Source organism: Loa loa (assembly GCF_000183805.2).
Source record: "Loa loa unplaced genomic scaffold supercont3.63, whole genome shotgun sequence".
Classification (NCBI taxonomy): domain Eukaryota; kingdom Metazoa; phylum Nematoda; class Chromadorea; order Rhabditida; family Onchocercidae; genus Loa; species Loa loa.
Window position 1 is genome coordinate 103217 of NW_018108243.1, and position 25131 is coordinate 128347.

General features: G+C 34.7%; 5 protein-coding genes across 5 annotated transcripts in view; 1 reads left to right on the forward strand and 4 right to left on the reverse strand.

The window, feature by feature from the left end:
- Positions 1–1278: 1278 nt before the first annotated feature.
- LOAG_04206 (hypothetical protein) lies at positions 1279–2370 on the reverse strand (the record flags this gene model as incomplete). Its single annotated transcript, XM_003139743.1, has 4 exons — positions 1279–1356; positions 1596–1751; positions 1833–1916; positions 2266–2370. The coding sequence occupies 4 exons, from the start codon at positions 2368–2370 to the stop codon at positions 1279–1281; spliced, it is 423 nt and encodes a 140-aa protein (XP_003139791.1).
- A 1090-nt stretch (positions 2371–3460) lies between these two features.
- LOAG_04207 (hypothetical protein) lies at positions 3461–7058 on the reverse strand. The gene is made up of 10 exons (XM_020446538.1): positions 6831–7058; positions 6423–6760; positions 6117–6232; positions 5780–5903; positions 5333–5402; positions 4843–5041; positions 4513–4694; positions 4209–4344; positions 3906–4028; positions 3461–3578 (listed from the first exon to the last, which is right to left on the reverse strand). Exons 1-10 carry the CDS (start codon positions 7042–7044, stop codon positions 3482–3484), a joined length of 1599 nt encoding a protein of 532 aa, XP_020303137.1. The 5' UTR covers positions 7045–7058; the 3' UTR covers positions 3461–3481.
- A 4547-nt stretch (positions 7059–11605) lies between these two features.
- On the reverse strand, positions 11606–14412 carry LOAG_04208 (RNA recognition domain-containing protein). Its single transcript, XM_003139745.2, has 7 exons — positions 14355–14412; positions 13710–13979; positions 13468–13543; positions 13182–13346; positions 12783–12914; positions 12439–12639; positions 11606–12337 (listed from the first exon to the last, which is right to left on the reverse strand). Exons 1-7 carry the CDS (start codon positions 14396–14398, stop codon positions 12194–12196), a joined length of 1032 nt encoding a protein of 343 aa, XP_003139793.1. The 5' UTR covers positions 14399–14412; the 3' UTR covers positions 11606–12193.
- A 628-nt stretch (positions 14413–15040) lies between these two features.
- LOAG_04209 (GTP-binding protein AGP-1) lies at positions 15041–19525 on the forward strand (the record flags this gene model as incomplete). Its single annotated transcript, XM_003139746.2, has 13 exons — positions 15041–15155; positions 15259–15453; positions 15538–15698; positions 15773–15885; positions 15985–16129; positions 16258–16353; positions 16894–17007; positions 17219–17343; positions 17440–17621; positions 17746–17887; positions 18058–18197; positions 18455–18694; positions 18995–19525. 13 exons carry the CDS (start codon positions 15041–15043, stop codon positions 19063–19065), a joined length of 1839 nt encoding a protein of 612 aa, XP_003139794.1. The 3' UTR covers positions 19066–19525.
- A 614-nt stretch (positions 19526–20139) lies between these two features.
- LOAG_17335 (hypothetical protein) overlaps positions 20140–25131 on the reverse strand; it is a gene marked incomplete at its 5' end in the record, with an annotated part of 7354 nt that continues 2362 nt past the window's right edge. Inside the window, 5 exons of the mRNA XM_020449993.1 lie at positions 20140–20550; positions 22143–22259; positions 22349–22446; positions 23714–23959; positions 24670–24814. Of these exons, the coding sequence (XP_020306387.1) occupies positions 20359–20550; positions 22143–22259; positions 22349–22446; positions 23714–23959; positions 24670–24814 (798 nt within the window). The 3' untranslated portion in view covers positions 20140–20358. The remainder of the gene's footprint in view (positions 20551–22142; positions 22260–22348; positions 22447–23713; positions 23960–24669; positions 24815–25131) is intronic.

Here is a 25131-nt window from a genome sequence, read left to right on the forward strand (position 1 = left end):
GAAATAAACGATAAACTATTACAAAATCTTTATCAGTGATCTAAAAATTCGACGAATTTTAAAGCATAAAGCAAAATTAGATTTGGTTATAGAAAAATATTATGATTTCAAAGATTTGGTTGTGGCACTTTAAGAAACTGAGATAAGATACAGGATAAAGAGCCATGCAGAAATTGAATAACTCTGTTTAGAAAAATTAGTATCATTTTGAATATTGCTCGCAGGATACCTAATTATATCACATTGAGCTTTTCGGTCGTAGGATATAAATAAAATTAGCTCGTTTCATTTATTCAACTGAGCTGGGAACCAACCAATAACTGATATATTGAATTAGTTGGATTTCCTGAAAATTGAAATGTTTCCCTGGGAATAACCAGATTGGGCGTTTCAATCAATAGAACGTGGGACGCTCTACACTTTTCGAAGACATGGAAATTAGGAATCCGATTACTGGCTGAAGTAAGCGGACGAACAAACAGAATTTGGTGATCAGCATTGTGAACTTTGAGAAGGGCCGTCCAGTCGTTTCAGTCTAAGTAGAAACATCGCACTGAGTTGCTGCACACTCTTGATGAAAACCGTTCAAAGCTCATTATTTTCAAAACGGTGGGACGAAGATGAAAGGAACTTCAGAATAATAACATTTTCTTCTGATTCTTCGAAGACCTATACTTCACTTATACTTTATTACTGATATTCACAATGATTATCCCGATGTCATGAAATTTTCATCATAACAGTGGTTCGACCATTAATACGATAAATTCTCGAAGCCTGCAAAGCCTTTACCCCACAACTTGATTTCAGATCAATATTTGATGAATTTTAGCAATAGACTGAAACACAATCGAACCAGCTTGTTATAATTGAGCAGCAAATATTAAGCGAGAAATCCAACACAAAAATCTTTGCAAAAACTCGAACGTTCATCCCTTTTTGTCACAATATTTGGGGATGTGTTGGAGTTTGACGATAATTTTATAATCTCATTCAGCCATCGATTAATTAAAAGAGATTTGAAGTTCAAGATATACATTGCTTGTTATGCTTAAACCGATCGACAGCTTGTAACATTCTTCTCAGTTCCATTCTGTATATTTTTCACACTCTCACAGATCATTTTGTCGACGGGCAAAATTCAAAAATTGTACAAACAGATTCAAAAGGGAATAAATATTTCATTAAAAAAGACTCGATAAATTTAAAGTGAGATAATATTTCAAATACGCAATGAAAAATTTAGTACAAGAATAAAAAAGGAACGCCGCACTTCCCCTACAGAAAAGGCATCCATCCAGCAAACATTCGAGCAAGGTTTTCTGGGTCACTCGCTTCTTTAATAAGATAAGAAACCTAAAAAAATGCCATAAATTTCTGATATGGAATTTCGTGTTTCAACAGGAAGAAGTTGAGATATTCTTATACATAAAAATTATATATATATAAAAAACTGTGAAAGTACTTTCACAGTCTGAATTATAAAGTATAATTTGATACCAGCGATGAATAGCTGCCAAATCAGTAGAAATGAAGTTGAATGGGAGAATTTCATAATCTAGCACGCAAATCTACCTGTGGTATCTCACTTTTACCTGTTGTGAGGGATCCATATAAATTCTATTTTCTACTCCTGCTAATTTATCGCTCAGTCTGCAAATCGCAAGGGCTGCAAACTGACTGTCATTTTCACTACTAAGATATTTTGTTAGTGGATCGTGCAAAAGTACGAGGGCTAGACCAATTAAAGCCTGCAAATTTCAAAGATGTTATTTCGGATGAAACTTGCATAACACTGACATTTTTTGAAAATTGATGAGACAATAATAAACCTGAGAGTTCTTCCGCAAACGATCCAAGGTATCAACTGCTACATTTTTGAATTTTTCATTGACGCCCTCAATCAAAATCGGGCGCTAAAAATGAACTGAAATTTCAAAAGTCGCGCCAAGCATAAGGCATGGACGCGAAATGCAAACATTGGATCTCAAAGGGACTGAAAAGACGATTCTTAGGTAGCACCGGGACCTGTGGCTTGCTGGACTGAAGTAGAGATGAAGATTATGACAAGTGGAGTGGATTTTATTGAAAATTTAATTGTCTTTCGAATTTTCAAGTGAGTTGATGTTTTCGTTTATCCATTCGTAAACCGTCAGATTTCCGTTTGTTCATGCTTTATAGTAAGTCTGTAGGATATCAATGAAATGTTTTATGTTATATTTGTATGCAGCAGGGACTAAGGGAGTCAATATGTGTTACATATACCGGCTGTCTTAATTTCTGTTGGATTAACATCGGTTTCTCTATACTAAGTGCACCTCCATCATTTGGATCTTTTCGTCTCCCGCAGCTTATCCTAATGAATATCATGTAAACGTATTCATTAATGCAAGGTGCAAAGTGTAAATGTCAGTATTTTGGTTTTTTTTTTATTGCGTATTATAGTTTTCTTTTTCTTAAGATTTTTCTCCTCAGAATAGAACATAACATTTAATATTTAATGTTGACTAAATAAAGAAGCTTTCCTCAAATCAGTTCATCTATTCCCTTCATATTTTTGGTTTTGGAACACTCTTGTTACTAACGTTTGCTGCTAATGAAATGATTGGATAAGAAATACAATCTTCTCTATAACAGCCATGTTGATATCGAAAAACCAGTCAGTATCGTTCAATTTATAGTTAATTTAAGTTAGAAAATTGCAGTCATTGTTTCCATTCTAGGATCACTGACAGCTGACAGAAAATAGGTGAGAGACGCTGGAGGTTACTTGTATTGTTGATTTCGAACAAATTGCTATTTTGGTGGATAAGAGTAAATAAATAAGTAGAAAAAAAAATTCATTAGAAAGAGTTTTTTTTTTTTGTTGAACAGGATATTACACCCTCCTGATTGTTGGGGAAAATGCAAGCATAGTCATATCAATCGGAATATCTGATAAATAACTCGACAAGTCTCAAAAAAAAGACATATTTTTAATACTGTGTTAGGTTTAAAAGACTGCGTACTTTGAACTCTTAATTTTGATGGTTTCTCCAGTGTGATGGGATATGTGAGTAGTGAATTTCTGCATTTCATATAAAATGTCGTCTATTATTTGATGACAAAATGTTCCATTTCAACAAAAATTTGTTAAATATATCTTTTTTCTTAGTCTTTGGCCAATTGGCTGAAACCCTCACCCGTTCCAAGACGTTGATTCGTAAAATACGTGAACTCTGTGCCTCATACTTCAGTTCGCTTTCATTATCTTTGCTGTAAATTTGATTTTAAAATTCTGCTCAATGTTAAATTTACGCCGAGATATGCGGGGATAGAAAGTTGTACTTCCTGTATTTTGAACCTACTGGTTAACTGATTTTACTCGTTTCTTTCACTCACTGACAGATATTTTCTTGTTCCGGTAAGACTGAAGTATCAATAATAAATAACTGGCCAAATTGCTCATTCATTGTAAACTGCTCGATGGTGATTTATTTTGTTAGTGAATGTGAGAGCTTTTCCTACGAAATCCTACTGAATCCGAACTGTTGTTCCGCCTTGAAGTCAGGGATGAATGATAACAGCGTCGATTTAATCTGCAAAAATTAGCGTATTTGAGCGGAACATAACTAAGGAAGCGATTATGAAAGCTCAATTAACAGTGGATCATGCTCAATACTCAATCACATAGTAGACCTATAAGACATGACCATCATATCATTTCATGATCGGACTACCTGGTCGATCAATACGTGAAAGTATCTTTTTCAATTGTTTGAAGCTTTCCGAACTTTACCACAGCACAGTCTGATGTTTCCCAACCATTATGCTTTTTTGCATCATGAAAAAATATTTAAACGAATTCTAGAAAAAGGTTGGGACACAACGAAAAATATTCATTTAGTTGTATTCATCAACATTACCTTGATGATGAATGTGATTTATTAGATCGATCCGATCGAACACAGCTGGTTACACCTGCCTTATTCGCTGATATTTCAAAGGCTGTATTTCGTGAAAGACCAGTAGAAGTTTCATTCTTCTTCCTGAAAGTTTTTTCAGAAATAGATGCATTCAACACCAAACACTGATGACAGTAATAGGAATTCCGACATTTCCGACTGGAATCTGGAGTAGTTGAAATGCTTTACATCCGGATGTTATCTCAGTTTAAAAGTTTATCCATTGTGAGCTATCCCAAGACTGATAGGATTGTAACAACAAACCGAAGAGTTGGAATGACCGGTGAATGAGTTGATCTTTGTGCATTATCATTCACATGTTCCTTTTTCTTCTCCCACCATTCCAGGTGATTCAGTTCGACTGTTGAAGATGTTCTTCCTTCCAACGTCTTTGTACCCTCTAGGAAAAAAAAAAAAAAAAGAAAAAATACATTTCCCGGAAAATCGATTTCCAGCGTCTAAATCGGAACGGTTTGTCTAGAGGAATTTGTCAAATCATAGCAACTGCTACACTATTCTATCAAAAATATCATCAATACTATTTTCTTTGTAATAGTACTACACTGACCGTTACTGCAACATACATCACGCCTGATACGATTTTTTACTTCACGACGAGCCTTTAATGCCGCTTCTTCCTGTAAGGTTCGCATTCTAGCTGCTCTGCGTTGTGCTGCCAATATTTTTTCCTTTTCCTTACGCTCTTCTTCTTCAATCTCTTGCTGTGCTTTCCGTCTGTACTCCTCGAACCTACAAAAACTGCTAGGCTGAAAAAGATTCCACTCTGAAATCAACTGGGGAGGCTCTTACAGTGAAAATGGCATACGGCAGTAAGTTGAATACGTGTAACTAACCTTGTTAAACATTGATAATTGTTTCTACCTAAGCATAAGCTTACTTTATCATTTCTTTTTTTTCTATTTCCAGTTCACGTTGTCGTTCTTCCTCTTTACGCTGCCGATTCTGCTCAATTTGTAATTGCAAGTCACGTTTATATTGTTCTGTTGAATCAACAGTAGCCACTTTCCGGTAGCACTGATGTTGTAATGAAGGTGTTATCTTGTGTAATGGAGAATGCTGATACAAATTACCGTCTACTGGAAGTTTGTTACATGAATAATTCCCTACTCTCACTCTGATTACTCTGACATTATGGGGATATTTAAAGATATATTACATACTGCTCTTACACAGCAGTGGTCATTAATTTTATATGGAAAATTACTTCTTTTGATATAAGAATGTTCTAAACCAATATAAAGTTCTTATTATTGGTAGCAGTTTTCTGGTTTTCAAATTTCTTTGTGAAAATTTGTACAAATTATTGTGAGGAGCAGAAAATATGTAGTTATTTTTCACTAAATTGCTAAGAAAATAATTCGACTGACGCTGCTGACTTGGAGAAATTAGGAACGGTGGATTTTGGAAAGTGGAAATAGTTGAACTTTCGTTGGTCTCCTGAAATCAAGTAGTCAAAAGAAAAAAATTACATTAAAGATATTATCACCTGATATCAAATAGCGTATTTTACTGAAGAAAAAGAGTCAACTTCTGCACTTGTATTTCCATCATTTTTGCGAACATAAAAGTAAGTGTTTGTCTACTTATTGGAAGATAACCCATACTTTTCATTCTGACCTTGAACTGTGTCCTCAAGTCACACCATAAATTTTTCTAATCAAGAAAAATGGACAAACCAAAAAGTTGAAAAAGTTACTCATCTGGACAGAAATGTCTCTTCGACGGCATTAGTTTGTATAACTGTTACAAAGTATTTCACCCTATCAAACTGACATTTGTTAAATAGGAATTTAAGTGCATAAGTAGTGACAAACCCTATCAAAGATGAGGCCTTCTTTTGTTATCAAGAGAGGTGTCTGCCAAGAAGGGGTTCCGTGAATTCCACTTTTTGGTTGGGGTGAACCAAGAGTCCATGGCAGATTTATTGAACCATTATTACTGAATCAACCAAATTTGGACATAATGGAAAATTTCTTGAACATGAAAATAAGGCAGTTTTTGGATGGCATCAATGTTCACAACAGTTGCCGTTATGATCTCACTATTTTTAGCGATAAAAATAACTGGAAGAGTAACAAGAGTAGCAAAAATTCTATTTCCTTAATTATTGAATTCTAAAAAAAGGAAATAATCCGAGGACTTTAGCTTTACCCAGAAGTGATGGAGTGATTATTGCCACATGTTTCTGAATGCAGTAATTTACTTTGTCCACAAGTATTATTAGCAGACACTGGAACAGCAGTAGTTGGTAAGTGAGATAGGTTGCCCTGAAAGATGGATGTTTTATTATGTCTGAAACAATGGTAAAGTGTATGAGTTTGCTCTCTAAATGTTGCTGAAAACTGGGAATCAGAAACAAAATTGAAAACGCTTTTCCCTTAATTTTAGTGACGAAAACTGAAGCTATAATTAAACTGGGAAAAAAAAAGCATTTTTAAAGCAGTGGAAAGAACTTACATTTTGAAACTGAGCATTGTTTGGGATGGCTATCAAATTGGCGGATGTAACTGGATAGGGTACAACCGATGTTGGGCTACTATAAAGTGTGGAACTGCTGCTCACCAGCTCATAATAAACCTTACTACCGATTTGGATGGGCCTGAGATGCCAGAGATCTACCGGCCTAAGGTTTGTTGTTTTTTCAAATGTAACCGGTGTTGTTATTTGAGGTGGAAGGAGATGAGGTCTCCAGTGGTAAAGGTTGGCCGGTAAATCAAGCGGAATAGGATAACAGATTGGAAAGGAATGATAATGAGGTTGCCACAACGAAGCTGTTTGAGATTGTGACATATGCACTGGGCATTGAATATTACTATTACAAGCGGAAAAAAACTTCTGAGGAACTCGCAATATCATTTTGTATACCATCTTTGGGAACAGCAGTAGATATATTTGTTACCTGGCCATTTTTATAATTTGGTCTGTAAATGGGATCATTTGAAAAGCGTTGAGTAGAATATAAATTTGTTGATGTAGCTGGAAGCGAATTGGTAACTGTCTTTTCGCTTTCATTATCAAAATTACCAATAATTGTTAAACTGGACTGAGTTGAAGGATTCCATGTGTATGTTCGAACCATTCGAAGCAAATGCGTGAATTATTCTGAATATAAAAAGCACGATTTTATCATTAACATTTCGTTTGAAATTATTCTTAAAAAAGATGTATCGAACATAATTCACACGAGGAAAACCGAATCGTCAAATAATGAGAGGTCAAAAGTAATCGGGCAATCTTACCTTTTTCTCCATTTTGTTTTGTCACTTCAGTAAACATTAACAATATATGACTTCTTGCAAGTGAATTTAAAAAAGCTTGATCGAAAATATTGTTAGAAAATTGGTTTTAAATAGCTTCCTTTTCTTGATGACGGTGATTATAATGACGGTTTTCATTGTTTGCCATTAATATCATCATTTGGAAACCTAACTGGAGTATAAAAATAGCTACGGATGAGAAGGGCTAATGATTTATATCATATTCTTGATACTCAAGAAACCAAGAAATTCACAAAAGCATATCAACGAAGTTTGAAGTTGGAGTCATCAGAACTGAAAGTTGAAATTATTAACGACTGCTTCATGTACGCCATGTGAAATGCTGCGGTGCTAGCACTAGCACCACACAAGCATAATCAAATCATAATGATTTATTCATGAATTTGTGAAGTTCATTTTCATTTAAGCAAGAGCACTTTTTTTGTTGCGTTAACACAAACTAATACAAAGATGACAGTCTTCTGAATCATTTCCATTGTCATTTTTTCAAATGACACAGTTTTGAAAAAGGTAGTTATCATTTTTACAAACGCTTTTGAAATAGAAAATTTTGATAAATTTGTGAAGAAAAGTGAGCTACCATTGCTAAATGTTAGTTGGACGGGTGAAGAAATACAGATGATTAATGAATAAATATCGTGCGAGGTCTAAGAATTGAAACTGTGGATTCAAATGGACGATGAAAGATCCCTTCAAAGGAATGTAAAAATCAGAAATTAACCAAATCATTACCCGAGACTATACAATGATCACCGAAATAAACCGTTACTTATCGTGTAAGTCATCAGTGCACTTCCTGGTTTCCCAAAAGAAACTTCCGGAATTTAATTCAAAGCCTGTTTTCTCATAGACCTATCATTAGTTGCTATTTTTCCCTTTTTTAAAATTTTCTCATGAACCTATCATTATTTAAATTTTGCAAACTACTTCGCAATATTTTTGGAGACCTTACTGAGACTTTCCATTTCATTCTATTTTACATTTAATGTCTATTTCGCTTCCGACCTTTTCTTCTCTTTTGAAAAATTGAATTATTTCATGAATATAAAATTGCTTTTATAAACAAAACAATGGTATACTTCCATGAACAATAATTTTATCAAAATGCAAACAAATTGTTTCGCCTGCTAGAAAAGATGTTGCTCGATAGGGAACATTAATAGTGAATACAAGTAGCACGATGCGGATATGTCAGTAGAATAAGCATGATATGAGAATAAGTTTTACTTTCTATAGGATTGCCTTACTTCTCTTTCTAAAGTTAATATTAATGCATTTATTCAAGTTGTAATTTAACTGAGCATTTCAACATATGTGGACATTAAAAAATGAATACATCGTGCATGCACACATAAACATACACAGACATATATATATACTTGAGCTTCTGCATAGTTATGTCGATCACGGAGTCCAGAAAGAATTAATGTTGTAAATGTGTTTTCAAAAATGCTCTCAATAAAGACGTTGCCAAGGTTACCCACCATATTGTAATAAAACTGCACCTGACTTAATCATTATGCTTCGTGCTAAACTTCATTTCTTCAGTTAGATCCATTTAAAACATAGTTAGAAGCTCCGATGAGAAGTTAATGCAATTTCGATTTCAAGGAAATCAATCCAGTCGCGAAAATTCTTCTAAAAATCATGGATTAAAGTGAAAATACGCACTTGCCTGTCTTCACCTTATCCAATCCTTATCCTTCTTTCACTGTTTGTGATATAGCAAAAATCGAGTAAAATTGATGACTGGCCCTAAATCATTAAGCATTTATTAGGAGGATTTCCAAAGCCGAGATCCTACACCAATTATGAATTTAATGAAACCCAGTAATTTGGTTTTTTTAAAATTTAGTCTCCAAAAAAAGAGTTCCTAACAAAGACACTTACATCGCTACTACTCCTTTTGATTCATAACTCGCTAACACTTAATCATTTGATGTTTGTTAATTCCGTTATGGGACGAAAATTTACATGCATTTGAAATCATAAGTTCCTATCAATAAAGCGAAGTGATGACAAGATTGTTCAGTTTCGATTTGATATTGATAATACTTCATTTCCATTGTCCTCATTTTTTTTTAAAATTATCGAAATAATTCGAAAACCTGGAATGCTGTACATGACAGTTTCACCAATCTTAAAATCACACACTTTTTCAAACTAAGTCTTACACATAAAGTAGATACTCCTGTTTTCAAAATACCGCATTAAATGGCAACCGCAAATATGCATTATGTTCCATTTTTTGTATAACAAAGCTTCTGCTTGGCTCTCATAGCAAAAGAACTCGTAGATAACCGAATTAAAACGAGGATAATGAGAATTTCTGTTAAAATTACTCTGCACGCTTCGATTTGCCAAATAGTCTCAAATCCATTTGTAAAAATGATGTTGGCTTATAAAACCGATTTGTTGATTTCAAACCATTTTGAAATGATAACGATAAATTTAGCCTCAGTTTTGAGCAAGACTCTGGGAATATGTTGCTGACTTCAGTATAAGCTTTTCCAATAAGCTATTCTGAAAATATGACTGATCATATAGTGAAAGTAACGTGTGATCAATGGAAACATAAATATTGGAACGGATATGTCTGATAGTGATTGCACCAAACTCAAAGGTAAGAGCAAATTTCAGCATACGCCTTCTGCTCTCAAAAATACAGCTAATATACTTTTGCTCTTTAAAATATAACGTATGAAAAATTAGCCGCCTAATAGGATTTTACGACCCTACTAGTAGCTGGGTATATGGAAAATACGGTACCAATTTATGCTCGTAATAATGGTCATATATAAATGAACGATATTTCTAACGAGAAGACTGCAGATTCTTACTGCTGATGTGGTTGCTCAAAATTGCTGGAATTCCACTACGTTTTCTCCATTGGAATCATATTTTTTTTTCCAATGGAAAACGTTATTGAAAGTGTGACTGAAAACGGTCAAGTTATTTCTCTCATCCACTTCTTGATGCATTTTATTAGTAGAGCTCATACTTTTCATCGGGTTGCGATAATATTGAATGCAATTATGAAGTAGCAAAAAGTTTTTAGTTACAAAAAAAGTCCTATGAACTCAAAATAGTCCTATAAACCGATTGCAAGTGCTTACTTTCCATGCACTTGCAAATTACCAAATATTGACTGCCTGAACAATAACTATGTTTGTTGTCCTGCTATAGATTAGCACAAGTCCTCTTGCCAAGAACAAGAAATGTTTAATTTCAAAATCCGACTCATCCTAGAGAAAGCTATTTGACTAACTACTCAATCTATTCACCGTATCCAGTACGACTCCATCGAATACCCTCTATTTTACTATTCAGTTTGGACGGTTTCATATTAAGAAATCAATAAGTGGTAAAGCATTTTCAGCAGCAGAATCTCAATCAAAGTTCCTTTTAAAATATATCGTATGAAAGGATAAATATATAAAACATGCATTATGTGAAGGTAATTTATCTTGAATCTTGTGAAAAGATAAATCATAGGGAAAAGAATTGGGGATAAGCAAGTGCAACTTCAAGGTAGTTTAGATATGTTGTCATTACTGGATCTCTACTTCTTTCAACAATGATTTTTCATTAATTTTCGAAATATTATACGGGTATTCGTTGCAATATTTTGCAAATGCATATTTACTTAAAAAACAGAGAGTTCCTTCAGAAATGTTGATAAAAACTAAACGGATTTGGACTGGTTTGACATCCGAAACAAGTTTTGCGCACTAAATATATGGTTATATCATTCAATCAAAAACCAAGCCATTGGATCATCTTTCTTTCCAAAACTGGCTGTAACGGACTCAAAGAATTATGGGTTCGTTATCATCATTGTCATTTATACTTTACACTTCCACTTGTCATCATCATATAGGCAATAAAAATCAAATTTTATGTCAACATATCCTTCAAGCAAGTAGAGAAAAGAAAGCGAAACCCTAAATCACACGGATGCACGCATGCAACACTATTGCGATATTTCATTTGTTAACCACTCGACTTCATTCAGGTATGGAAAATTTTTCTTGCTCAGTAAATTAAGTGCAACCAATATGGTCAGCCTTCCTCAATTCAGTTCAACTAAAAAATACAGCTATGGACTTCCCTTATCTCTTTGCACATCACTTCCGACACCTAACTGCGGCTGCAAAAAGGAAAATCTACCATGCCATTTCAAAATCCACCCAATCTTTGACTGAAATATAACAAATTTCCAAAGTTTCACATCCGCTTTTGCAAGCTAAGAAAAAAAAAACCGCAAATTGTTTTCCGCACCTTTCCTTACCAAGCAACAAGCATATCTTTATAAAAGATACTCCAAATAAAACGCAATATATAGCACTCTATTAAAATATATCAGGAAAAGAGTTGTCGACAAAACAAAAGCCAAATTGCCCAAAGGACTTTTTTTTAAAGCTTTAGAACGACATCAGAACCATAACAGGCGCAAAATTTTTATGAAAAAAAAAGAATGTACATAAGCATATCTTAAATTAAAACCGAAAATGCATAATGATTTCGTAACTGACATCTCACTAGCTAGAAAAAAAGATACTGGAAGGAAACCAGTGGATCCTCAAAATTCATTTAAGGCACTCCAAAAACGACTTTAAGATTAGATCAGCGTACTTCGATGAAAAATTACGTTAAATCAATATTCGAAAAAGTTCATACTAATAGATAACATCACCATTTTCCTATTCGACAGTGAACCAAAAGTAGTTACGGAAGTGATGTAACACATACAGAATGATTCCCAGCTTAAACAGAACAGAGTAGGAAGGGAACATCCTTGTCAGTTGCAAGGATACTTTAAGTGTTTTCAAAACATACATCAAACAGAAAGTATAATGGTAATTTCATGGATTAGTAATAAGATGCATCGGTTGTATTTCCAAAAACATAGGGAAACGGAATTGTATGTGGAGACAGACAAAGAAAGATCTATGCTAAACCAAGTTTCTGCTTCTGCTTTCTCTTTTTCTTAACTATATCCATATTTCGTTCCTTCCAGTTGCTTTTTCTCAATTTTATTGGCCTGTTCCCAACATACTTTCCATCCATTTCACGGCAGGCACGAACGAAATCCTGAAAGCAAATAATATCAAAATCCTGCCAGAATTTCAAAGTCAAAGGTCGGTAGTAATCTATATGAAAGTTTGCAAAATGAACAAATGAAAATAACTGACATCCTGATGCTTGAAGGAAACAAATCCATAGCCCTTCGACTTATTAGTTCTAGCTTCGCGAATCACTTTAGCTTTTTGGAAGCTAGGATATTTACGAAAGGCTTTTGCCAGTAACTCGTCTGATACTTCATTCCCCAAATCACCACAAAAGATGCGGAAATCATTCGGATCCCACTCTGCCAATGATTTATCCTCCCAAACCTAAAATCTAGAGATTATAGGTCAAGAAAGCAATCTGTAACTTGTTGATGAATCGGAACATAGATTTGCTTTCTTAAGCGTGAGCACAACATATAACCTAAGTAAAGAAAAAAAAGACCATCACTTATCATAATTTTTATTACCTGTCCGCCACCACAACGCAAAAATCGTTTCATCCTTTTCTCACCACGCATAACTTGACCAATATATGTTGAGCGATGAGTTGATTCGGAATGTATTTTCTGTGCAATGGCTTCTATGTCAGATGTCAGCACCTAAACATATATTTGCTAGCATACATTGGTTTCCACTAAATACGGCCTCGAATTTTGAATAACCAAAATAAATATAAATACATGAATCGCCAGTTATGTCCAGTCTTCCAATGCAGCATATCTAGAGAAGTAAATGCACGCCGAAAACGACCCCATGCAACCTTTTGAAAGGAGCTGATGATGCCAACCGTCAAATCTTTATGCTTAATGTTTTAACTGATCAGGTTATAGGCATTAAAGATAAAAAACTTTGTACAACTCGACAACCTGAGTTTTCAATGAACTTGTTGCAGCCTCTCCATCTTTCTCGCCATCTTTACTATCATCCTTTCTCACTACATCCTCGTACAAACTAGGTCCCGATTCAAGAACACTCGGTTGAGGCGGTATATGCACTGGTGGGCGCATAAAACCAACTAATGGTAATCGAAGCTGAAGTTTAAAAAGAACATTAAAGTGCTCAATTAGGTATTGTTGAATTACATCCAGCAATATAAGGAATCAAATTCAACATCAATATAACTATGAAGAAATGATTAATCCATAGTTTTACCTGAGGTGGTATAAATCGCATGGCTAAATTTGTTTGGGGAATAAAACCTGGACGCATCATTACATGAGGTACGAAGCTGCAAAACATAAGCTATTTGAAGAAAAATATATTGACTTGAATGAACAAAGATGTCCAGCAACACTATAATAGACAGCAATAACTACAACTGCAATGATGGTATAGTATGTCAGAAATATGCATAATGAAATTGCACAAGGAAAATTTCGATAAAGTAAACTTACGGAGGAGGTGCTGGACGCACTACAGGATTTACGGGATTCGCTACCATAGAACTGCTGATAAAAGGACCCATGACTGGCCTTGGTTCAGGTCGAACAGCGGGACCAATGGATGGCTGTACTGATGGATGTGTGGAAATATTATTAAGAATGGGAGAAACAACTGTATTAGGAGAGGTTCGCAAAACATCTGCCTGAGTCACGGATGCACTTGTTGTAACGGTACTTGCAATCCGAGTATGTGGTTCTACAGAGGATATTTCTTTTTCAAACCTGAAGAAACACTACGTAAAACGGAGTTATTACTAGTGAAACAGCTCAAATCTTAACAATGAATATCTATTATAATCCATAATGCTCGCAGCATAAAATAACTTATAAGAAACTTGTTTTTCTTTTTCTGCAAAAATACAGTACAATAAAAAGGGAAATTTTGTCGGCAGAGCAGAATATGGACCACAAATGCCTAATCATTTACTGCAACGTATCTCATATTGCAAGGAACAACTACATACCGATATGGCACTGGATCAAATTTTGAAATAAGACTAACCAACCAGTTGCCAAACTAATGCATTTAATTGGATTTATCTGCTGGTCAAGCCGAATAACTATATAAATGTGTGTACAAAAACTGAACAAACTAACAGAGCCAACTCATCCTCGATGCTGCGATTTTCATTCGCAATCATTTGTTGCCCTGTAAAAGGTCAAAATGCCACTTACGATGAATTGTAAAGGGAGTTATATGTGTAATATGCAATGAATGTCGTTGTAAAAAGAGACCGAAGGATTCATAACTCAAAAATCTACGACATTCAATAACTGAAACCTTTACATTACTTATTTTTAAAATGTTTTATAGAACAACATTAAATGATACAAGGACAATACTGTCGTCAGCACTAAGCAACATACTCAACAAAAGAGTAGCATCACATGATGTTGTGTCACAGAGCATAGAAGGTATCCCTACCACTTATTCACTAAACAGTTCCACAACTCACTGGAATTACCGAAACCATGTCACGTCTGAGACTAACGAGCGAAGTGAGAGTGAAAATTGTGGAAACATTATAGATCGATAAAACTAAAGAATAGCACAGTAATATGAGAGATGGGATGGATCATGAGAATTCTCGAGATAAGGATTGGCTTTGTAATTTAAAAAGGATAACATGAACGTGCTTTTTTGTTGTGTTGAAAATTGGGCATGGGAGGAGGGGGTGGGGAGCCCCTTCAGGTACCATTAGGTAGGTTTTCTGGCGAAAGCCCGCTACTGATACAAATATCGATGCCTTTCAAAACTTGGTTGGAAAGTAACGGAAGATACGATGTCAGGTATTTTCATTTCTAGTTGTCGTCTTACTCCGTATCCGATGAAGAGCAGTGCTGCAGCTGCTGCAAGTTTATTCGCAGACGATGATGACGACGATGCCGAATTCTCCCGTAAGCTTTTATGGTATACACGAGGATATGTATTGTCCCTCGAGTATCTAGTAAGATACAAGAAAATACATGGAATGATGAAATTAACAGATTTAATTAACAGATGAAAATGATGAACGAGATGAACAAGAACAGTGTGTAATAACAAAGGATTTCCTTGTTGGCTTGTCACTAACAAACAGTAAAGACCATTCTAAAAGAGAGCGATATCGCGATTATGTCAAGTCAATGTTGGTACTCGGTGAAGGTGAGGCCGTCATTGATCTCGGTGTTTCAGTTGAGGATACTACAGAGCGAGGTATGAGTTGTTTGAGTGAGCATTTGAATCAACTAGTTTCTTAAAGTAATGTTTACAATTAATTCTTTTTTTAAATTATTGCAGGTTTGTCAAGAGATGATTTAGAATTGTCAGAAAAGAAGCACATAGCGCTTTTGGAAGGGGCTGGAGTAGTATCAACACGTTTAGTAACCAAACAACAAGGCGGCCTTTACACATGTGCCCATCTTGTTCGGAAGGAAGTAGATCCTGATGATTTTATTGAGGTTTATTACTTTCAGCATTTTAATAAATCAGAGCTTTCAAGCTCCTACAATATTCATTTTATATTTGGTTTTAGGTGCGTGTGGCTGTTGTAGGTAATGTGGACGCAGGGAAATCAACATTATTGGGCGTATTAACATACAGCATTTTGGACGACGGTCGTGGACAAGCTCGACAGAAGTTGTTCCGGTAAATTTATATTCATGGTTTGTTATCACAGGTGTGTAGGATCAGTATGATCACTAAGCCATAGTGTCCTTCCATTCACTGTGGAATTCTTACTTTCAGACACAAACATGAATTTGAGTCAGGTCGAACTTCTTCCGTAGGAAACGACATCCTAGGTTTCGATATTAGCGGTAATGTTGTCAATAAACCCGACTCGCATAGTGGACATCTTGATTGGATTACTATTTGTCATGATTCCGCTAAGGTATTTCGGTAATTTTGAAGTCCGAAAATGGATTTTTTATCTTATTCACTCTGATTAAATTTTTTACTCTGATTAAATTTTTCTGTGTTTGATAATTTGATATTCTCAAGTTTCGTCCTCCTCTTCAGGTGATCACTTTCATTGATCTGGCAGGGCACGAAAAATATTTGAAAACAACAATCTTTGGAATGACTGGGCATGTTCCGGATTACACGATGTTGATGGTATGTTTTTTATTTGTGCGAATTTTCTGTAGGGTGTGAAAACACCTTATATTTGTTTAAAGCAAGTTCGGTTTAGTTTCAGTTAAAGAGTGCATGGTTTTATTGTTATATGGAAATTATCTGTGAATGTGAAGAAGTTTAGAAAAGGAATAAAGATTGTGATGGTAGTTTGAAAATGGAACAGAAATTGGACTAATATTTGCATTTTTGGATAAATAGCAGACTCAGTCCGACGTTTCTGCATTTCTGATTGTTAAAATTTGGTCAAAAACGCCGTCTTTTCTTTATGATCTGACGAGTTATTTTGAACAGCATCGCCGAAGCTGAACTCGTATCTTTGCACCATTGTTGCTAACGATTCAAGCCATAAGCGATGTTGAAAGTAGTATTTCTTCGAATATTATGTATTATCTCAATTAGTTTTTATTACTGTTGATAATACTGGTTCATGAGATAAAGCACAGGACTCTGTGGTAAAGGGCAGTAATATATTACTTAATGCATTATGATGCTTTATGTAACAGTATTTCGTAACTGAAGATTGGTGCGAATGCTGGCATTATTGGAATGACAAAGGAGCACCTATCGCTTGCTTTGTGCCTCAGTGTACCGGTATTTATCGTCGTTACGAAGATCGATATGTGTCCTGAGGGGGTGAGATCTATTTTATTCAGTTTTCGTTTTTCCACTTGTTTCAGATATTTAGCCTTTAGCGCGGTTTTCGTGTTTGTGGAATATATTCCTTGTAGTATAGCAATTAAATTGGTTTTATGTATATGATGGTTCACAAAGTTGTTAATAAGTATCCACTTAATGCATTCAAAGAACACTATGTCCATTGAGAATCTAACTGTTATTGTTGAAGGTTCTGGCTGAAACGATGAAGAATTTGGACAAACTGATGAAAAGTCCCGGAGCGCGGAAATTGCCGGTTGTTATAAAGACGTTAGAAGATGTTGTTCATGCTGCTAGTCATTTTAGCAGTGGGAAGTAAGTTTCCGAAAAGTAAAGAATTGAACTTCGTTGTGTTTTCCGTTTTTATCGATTGTTAAATCCGACTTTCATTCGATCAAGTGACCATTTCAGGGTTTGTCCCATCTTTCAAGTATCAAACGTCACTGGCACTAATTTGGACTTACTTTCTGCCTTTTTCAATCTCATCCCACTTCGACGGAAGTTTTCTTCGGATAGTCCAGCCGAATTCCAAATAGATGATGTATATTGGGTAGATGGCGTAGGTACTGTAGTCTCAGGCACATGCATAGCTGGTGAGTTCTGCTGTTTCTTGTTAAATTGAATACTGCTTCTGAAGATTCCTTCCTGTCGCAACAAGTATTTCATTTCGTATGCTGTTTTGCAGTACGCTATAGAATAATCATTTTGTATTTTCAGGTATGATTTCACTTAACGATACAATGTTAATTGGGCCAGATCCTCATGGGGAATTTATCCCAATTCCAATAAAGTCCATTCATCGAAAACGAATGCCGGTATCGAAAATACGATGCGGTCAAACTGCATCATTTTCTATTAGGTAAAATTTGCATTTCTGTGAAGCTAATGGTTCTCGTTTTTGTTTGATCTTCCGAGAAATCTTACTTCTTGAACAGAATTTTAAGTTTCTGTATTCGGGAAAGGTACGAATGGTATGTCGTAACTTCTTTTATCTAAACTGTTTAATTCCTAATTCAACATATGGTGTAGAAAATTGAATAAAAAGGAAGTACGAAAAGGGATGGTATTACTTTCTCCAAAAATGGTCGCCTTTTCCTCAGTGCAGTTTGATGCTGAAATACTCATCCTTCATCATCCGACTACAATTGCCGAAAATTATCAAGCAATGGGTATATTTTCCAGCCTTATCCTCTATTACCTGATTATCATTTTGTACGGATGAAAACCAGTAATGTTTTTTGAAGTTGAGTATCTCCAAGGTCTAAATGTTCAAAATGTCGTAGTAATTTCTTGCAAATTTGGTAATCGGTCCGAAGAACCAAGGAGGAACGATAATATTGTTCTAATAAACTCCAATTTTAAAGTCTAGACTAAATCACCATCCTCAGGTTGAAAATAGAAATTTCATTTGAGGTTCTGCTTTTAGTGCATATTGGCTCGATTCGCCAAACGGCAACCATAGTACATATGACAAAAACAGTATTACGAACTGGAGACCGTGATATGGTAACGTTTAAATTCATCAAAAATCCTGAGTATCTATCTGTTGGGAGTCGTATGGTATTTCGTGAAGGTCGGACAAAAGCTGTTGGAACAGTCGCTAAAGTTTATCCATATACTCCTGCGTTTCCGAAACAGATTCGACCGAAACACATGAAATACAAAGGTAAATTATTTACACTTTTCCTTAAATCGTCAGTCGAATTCTTTCTTCCATTTAGGATAATGATTTATATAACTGCTCAAAATGATGCAAATCGCACAATAAACAAACGGAAGTTATCATACAGACATAATTAATGATAATATACAAATTGTGTTACTAGTAAAAAACATATGGTTCAAAATGGCGAAACATGGTTCAAGCGTTATAATGTTCTTGTTTTACTCTTTTACAATTGTCTTCGAAAATGTTCGCTAGTAATAAGCAAAGGAACCAAAAAGGTTTAGCACGAAAATATTGCAGAGGGTTGGCACAATAAAAAAATGTTTAACAGCATTGGAACAAATAAAGATAAAAAAGTGAACACAAATTGATGTGTTAATATGTGAGGTGGAAAGCGGCTTTATGCAACTATATTTGTAAAATGCAAAGGCAGCGAAACGTTACTGTGAATAGATGTTTAATGTTTCACGTTCTTGTTGGCTTGTTAAATATGATATTTTTTTAATGTCTTTAGAGTTCTTGACATACTGGTAATCCTTTCAAACACTCAAAATCTGTGCTTTTAATTTTAGTGTAAGGCACGCTTTGAAAGAGAATACGCCATTTTGCGATAATTATTCCTTATTATTAGTGATTTTATCGTTAAAATATTTTGTTTAGCTAATCTTGCTCTACTTGTTCGTCATTTTGAATTACCAAAAAGAAATGAGTTATAACGGAATTTTTATAATGCTGATATTGTTAGTGGATATGAATGACAATAATGTGAATCTATCTGTACTAAAAAAATAAAGTTCTGGCCATAAAATTAAAGGTTATCCTGTGTTCTTCGTTCTTTGTGCAGATACCTGTCACATCTTGAGGTATGAAGTACGAACATAGTAGGAATTGTGGATGGATGTTAACTGGTGACTGATATTGATTTGTTACAAGTATTGAGTGTGGACAACTGATGTGATTGTATGACTTCGAACATATTCTGCGAGGGACTGGTAAGCGATTATATGGTGACGGTGTTGATTTTAACAAGATATCGTAAACAAACGATTTGTTTTGATAACAATGAGAATAATGGCGAAGTAAATAAGCTTGTGGCTGACAAAGGTCTTGTCAGTTGGGCATTCATATTTTCGAGTCATGATTCCTTCTATGAATCTCGGGCTAGGTTAGAACTTCATTCCAGTTGACCGTATTTTTAAGGACAAGGGTTTACTTCGTGGGAATTTGAAACAGATAAGAAAGAATTTTAAAGTATGTTGAAAATCGGGACTCTGTTGTCTCGGATTCAATGCATTTAACCAACCAAATCAGGCATTTTCTCAAATTGACCCGTACTATTATTGTCGATGCAGTCTTATGATATCGATGTCATTAATAAATTGAATGGTTAATAATGAGGTTTGAGCGAAGTGGCATGAAATTTAAATAAACTCTTTACTAATCTTACCAGCTTGCTCTCTCACGTGGCATCCATAAAGCAGATCTGGCAATCATCTACAAAATCTAAAACGGGTTAGGGAATTTGCAATATGATAAATTTTTAGATAAGCTACTTGTTTTTTGGAAGAATTATTGAACCTACAAATGCTACAATGCTCGGGATGGGACGGGGCAGTGCTTAAGAATGTCGATATGGAATGTTGTTTTCATCATTTTTATTGGCGTCAACGGCCATATGTCATATATCCATAGTATCCCGTACCTACCGGATACTGGCCGTAATAGGCGGCCGGATAAGCGGTTGGATAACCGCCATATGTGCCATATCCGTATGGCACCATTGCTGAAGACTTGTCGTAATAATTTGGCATCACATATGCACCATGTTTTGCTTCAAAAGCTCGTTCTTCTTCCTCCTAAAAGTTAAGTATTTTCGGATTTCTTTTCAAATTGAAATGTTAGTCTGTTGAGATCGTGATGTCAAAGAAGTGAACAGAGATTTTTTGAAGATGTTATATTCATTAATCACTTTTGAAGGAATCTCAGAATAATATCGGCGGAAAGTAGGAGATGAGAAAGAAAAAGGTGCAAAGGAATTGAGAAATAGAGTTTAAAGTGGAATGAAAATCGTGAAACGAGTGGATCGTATGCTGAGGAATTGAATCAGGTCATGTGTAAAGAATGAAGCATTATAATGGAAAACTGATTCAAACTGACTGGCATTTCTTACTTTTGGAAGTCGTTATTTAAAGTTTAAATTAGAATGGGAGATCAATTTCAGATTTCAAGACTTAGTATTGTATTTTTAGCGAAAATTCTTCAGGTAGGTGTTTTCTTCCCAAAAAATTTAATGCCACAATAGCAATAATATAAATGACAATGGGAATAAAAGAGATGACGCTTTTGATATTTTCTGATATCTACAGTTGAACGAAGAAAAGGAAATCTATATTCACCATGAAGTTAAGAAAAGATTGTTTCGCCTGTGGAGAAAATCGATAAATTGACCGAAATAAGCCTGGAAATCATAAATGGCTTTCCATTTTCACAAAATTTGTTTGCTCCTGTTTGGCTTACTCTCTTCACTATTAATGCACTAATTTATTTATTATTGGTTTATGAGATTTAATAATGCAGTAAAGACGTAAGTGACAACAGGAATAGGAGAGAAAAATAAGAAGGTAGCAAAGTGAGAAATAATTTCGTTTAGAAATAATTTCATGATATCAGCACGTAGTATGTATGTGTAATATGTATATGCTCAGTTTGTCCCATTATTTTCTTCGCCTTGTTCTTCTAAAGAAATTATGGAGAGGCTTTAAGATAAGGAAGAATGTTGTACTGTTGTACAAGTTGAATGAAATACGAAGTATAAGGAGGGAGGGATGGATAGGACTGAAATATTGAACCTGCGGGCATATGTGGTGGAATTTTTGAGCGTCGCCGATATCAGTTGAGTTCAAGGCCTTTTGTATAGCGCAAAAGAGCACAATTTTGACTTTAGAAATGGAAACCGCCCTACATCAACCATAGATACAAAATGGACATTAGACCATATAAGAGTGATCAAAATGCTGCGCTTTATCCATGCATGTATTAGTTTACTGACTAGAATAAGGAATGCATTACTGATGATGATCTATCAATATTCTACACATTCTCGAAATAGCGAAAGAGAAAAAATATTGGAACAGTGATATGCATATGTGAATGTATGTGTATATACCTGCTATTTTTGTTTTCCTCTGTTCGGCTAATGGTTCTATTTATTAGCATGAAAGAAATGATAATGAAATGATTAAACATGCATAAAATGAGAACAAAGTCGCAAAGAGAGATTTGCTGAAAACGGATAATAAAAAAATGACATGCGTTATACCACGAAAATATTTTGTCCGTTAATAGGTGCTACTAATAGATGCCAATTGCTTCGAAGTGTCAATTGGAATTCAAGAAATGACCAGGCAATGGCGAAGTGTTAAATTCTTAGGAAATGATCAGAATTAACCTTGATTTTTTTGTAGGATAATAGCATGAATGTTGATGCAAGTAATATGAATGCAATGCCAACCCAAGATACCACATAAGACCAGCTATAGCTGAATCGCGTCCCTAGTTTCAAAATCTGCAAATTTTTTCAATTGAAATCATTCATTTTTCTATTATAAAAATAGAAATAAAAATTTTTTTAACCATTTCATTTGGTAAGCTTACCGGCTCCCAAGATTTATAGAAAGGTGGCATATCGAGTACATGCCTCTCCAGATAATTAACCAAATGCCAGCATGCCATTGAACCGGCAAGGAACATTACTGAAATTTATGCACAATTTCAAAAATCTCTTTCACTGAGCTTAATCGAATCTCTTGCAAATGAAAAAAAAAGAGAAAGAAGGGGAAAATATCACCAAATTTGTCGCTAAACATAAATGGTTAATCAAAATTTTGTATTTTACATTGATTTCTTTTTCATTGCGTTTTATTGCAAAATAATGCGTTACATAGGAAAGATTTCTTTTCCCAACGTTCAAACTGTACGAAGTTTATTTCTCCCACAGTATAACATTTACATGGAATAAATTATTCATAATTATTTTTAGACATATGAACCTCCATAACTCCTCGAAGTTGATATCAAATTTTTTGAGAAATTTCCTCAAAATAAAGTATAACACTACTTGATACCTGATCCTATACTTTCGGATGTCACTGTTCCAAACATTTTAAAATTAATTTCGAAGCTCACTATTTTAATGGAACTTCCACAGAATTACAGATATGAAATCGAGAACTAGTCAAACCTGTTAAACGCTTCCCATCTCATTAACTACTGATTTGTGTAATAATGGTTGCATAAAAAGTTAGCTCTGTTATTCATTAGAGTGATTAGGTTCAAATGAGATTGATGCCGAATGGAAGGTGGATGCGGTGCACTTTATATTATGTCAATTTGTTATTCGAATTTAGCAGTCGCCATCTCGGAATATTTAGTACTGTTTGATGATTAAAATTCCGAAATTGGATTTTTTAAAATCTAAATCGTTGTAATGGTTATGCGAAGAACTCAAGGCATCTTGCAATTCTCGGACATTCTACCTGAATATTTCATTGCGGTATGAAGTGGCTATAGCCAAACTATATAAAGTAAAGCGAGATTTATTTCCCGGTGACTGTTAGCCTCAATCACAGCTAGAAAATGTGAGCGATACTGAGCAGCATGTGGTTATCAATTGACAGTCAGATGAATCAGTCATGGAAAAAAAACTCGCGCACCCTAAATGCAGACCATCACGCCTACAGCACCGTCTAGAAAATGGCTGATAAGGGATATCAAAGAACTTCAAATGCTCAAGCTACTACGTTAATATAAGCTCATAAATTCAGGTTGCCAACCAGAAGTAAAATTTTAAACCATTTCTGAAAAATTAAACATTCAATTTCTTTGAGTGGAAAAATTGCTCCACAATGAAGGTAGGAAGAAATGAAAATGAATTTGGTTTAAAAGGTAGTAATTACCTGATCGATCAAGCAATATGCAACTAATCGTAATTGAAAAAAAGGAATGATTCATGGAAGTTACCTGAGAAAAGCATAAGCAATGCAGTCGTTAGAACTATTTTTGTGCTTCTTCGCCAACAACCAATCATACCAAATATTGAACAAATAATGAACACAACCAATCCCAAAAGATATAGTATTGCAACACCCCACATGGCATAATAGCGGTATGTTTGTAAGCTGTCGTATTTCTCGTATGCTGCATCCGAAGGATGATAGTCGTCGTTCCAGATACATGGTGAGCCAAATTTGGAAAAACTTCCGATATCTGAGATTTTTAATCAAGTTTTAAAATTTCAATTTAGGTCCGAATTTCAAACTATTAATTCATTCTATTTATTCTGATTCATCTTCCTTTATACTCCTTGGCAAGTAGCTAAATCGATACTCCTATCACAGAACCTCTTCGAAATTACATTCCCATCAAAAGAAAATGTGATATCTCTGCTCTTAAAGTCTAATGATTTCCCTTCTACGAAATTCTGATTAGTTGTGTAAAATCGTTTGACATGTTATGAATTTCTTCATTCATATACAGTGCTTTTATAGAAATGGAATAAAATTTAAAATTTAACAGCAGTGCCAGATTCTGCATAACATTTAAAAAAAAAAGTGAACAACGTGGTGACAAAGTACTTCTTCAGTGCAAAACTTCAAAAAGAAAAGTGACACTCTTTACCGCTACCAGTATTCCAATCTGCAGCTATGAATGAATTTCCTATAAGATGCATTTTCGTGAAATCTCCAATCACCAATATGATTATTTACTCAAAAGCTAGCAACAAAGATTAGTAAAAAGCTCACCTTCAACTATGATAATATAGGAATGAGTTATCACCAACTAAAATCGAATGGAAAAGACCAAGTTTCACTTCTCATTATTAATATGGCTAATTGTGAAAGGCTGTCTTTAGAAATATGAGCAAATTATTCTCTTAATTAAGTATCCATAAAACATTAAGTAGATAAATTCGTTACCTGAGGGCACAGCATCCGAAAAGCACACAAGAAAGAGACCGTAACTGCGTGAAAAATACAGCGGATTCCTCACAATATTGTCTTTCAAACGAGCATTTAAATCTGTATTTCGATTCATGGCATTGATTATTTCTCGTCGATTTACCTGAAATATGACAAAAAAAAGGAAAAAAAAATAATCCAGCGTAGTTTTAAACTCTATATTAATTAGATATCAATAGCAATAAATAATAGCCGTTATTGCAATTGTTACAAAACTCCAACCTCGTCAGTTCAGTGCTGATCATCAGACCTTATTATCTTTATTGCAAACAGTCTAAGAGATATCAACTTCCACGTTTCAAAATTTTTATTTAATAAAAGACCGAACTATGACATTTCCTGTCTCGCACAATATGTTACTATTACCAGGATTTTGCAAACATATACGGCCTAGGCAGAAGATACAATTCCGTCATATAT

What these genes read in the sequence shown, in the direction of transcription:
- LOAG_04207 (XM_020446538.1), bottom strand. Translation starts at nt 7,044, where the DNA reads ATGGTTCGAACATACACATGGAATCCTTCAACTCAGTCCAGTTTAACA. An exon ending in ACAATGCTCAGTTTCAAAAT is followed by an intron (nt 6,233 to 6,422) that starts GTAAGTTCTTTC and finishes TCCATCTTTCAG; the next exon opens with GGCAACCTATCTCACTTACC. An exon ending in AAGGCCTCATCTTTGATAGG is followed by an intron (nt 5,403 to 5,779) that starts GTTTGTCACTAC and finishes ACTTGATTTCAG; the next exon opens with GAGACCAACGAAAGTTCAAC.
- LOAG_04208 (XM_003139745.2), bottom strand. Translation starts at nt 14,398, where the DNA reads ATGATTGCGAATGAAAATCGCAGCATCGAGGATGAGTTGGCTCT. An exon ending in ATCGAGGATGAGTTGGCTCT is followed by an intron (nt 13,980 to 14,354) that starts GTTAGTTTGTTC and finishes GTGTTTCTTCAG; the next exon opens with GTTTGAAAAAGAAATATCCT. An exon ending in GTGCGTCCAGCACCTCCTCC is followed by an intron (nt 13,544 to 13,709) that starts GTAAGTTTACTT and finishes TATGTTTTGCAG; the next exon opens with CTTCGTACCTCATGTAATGA.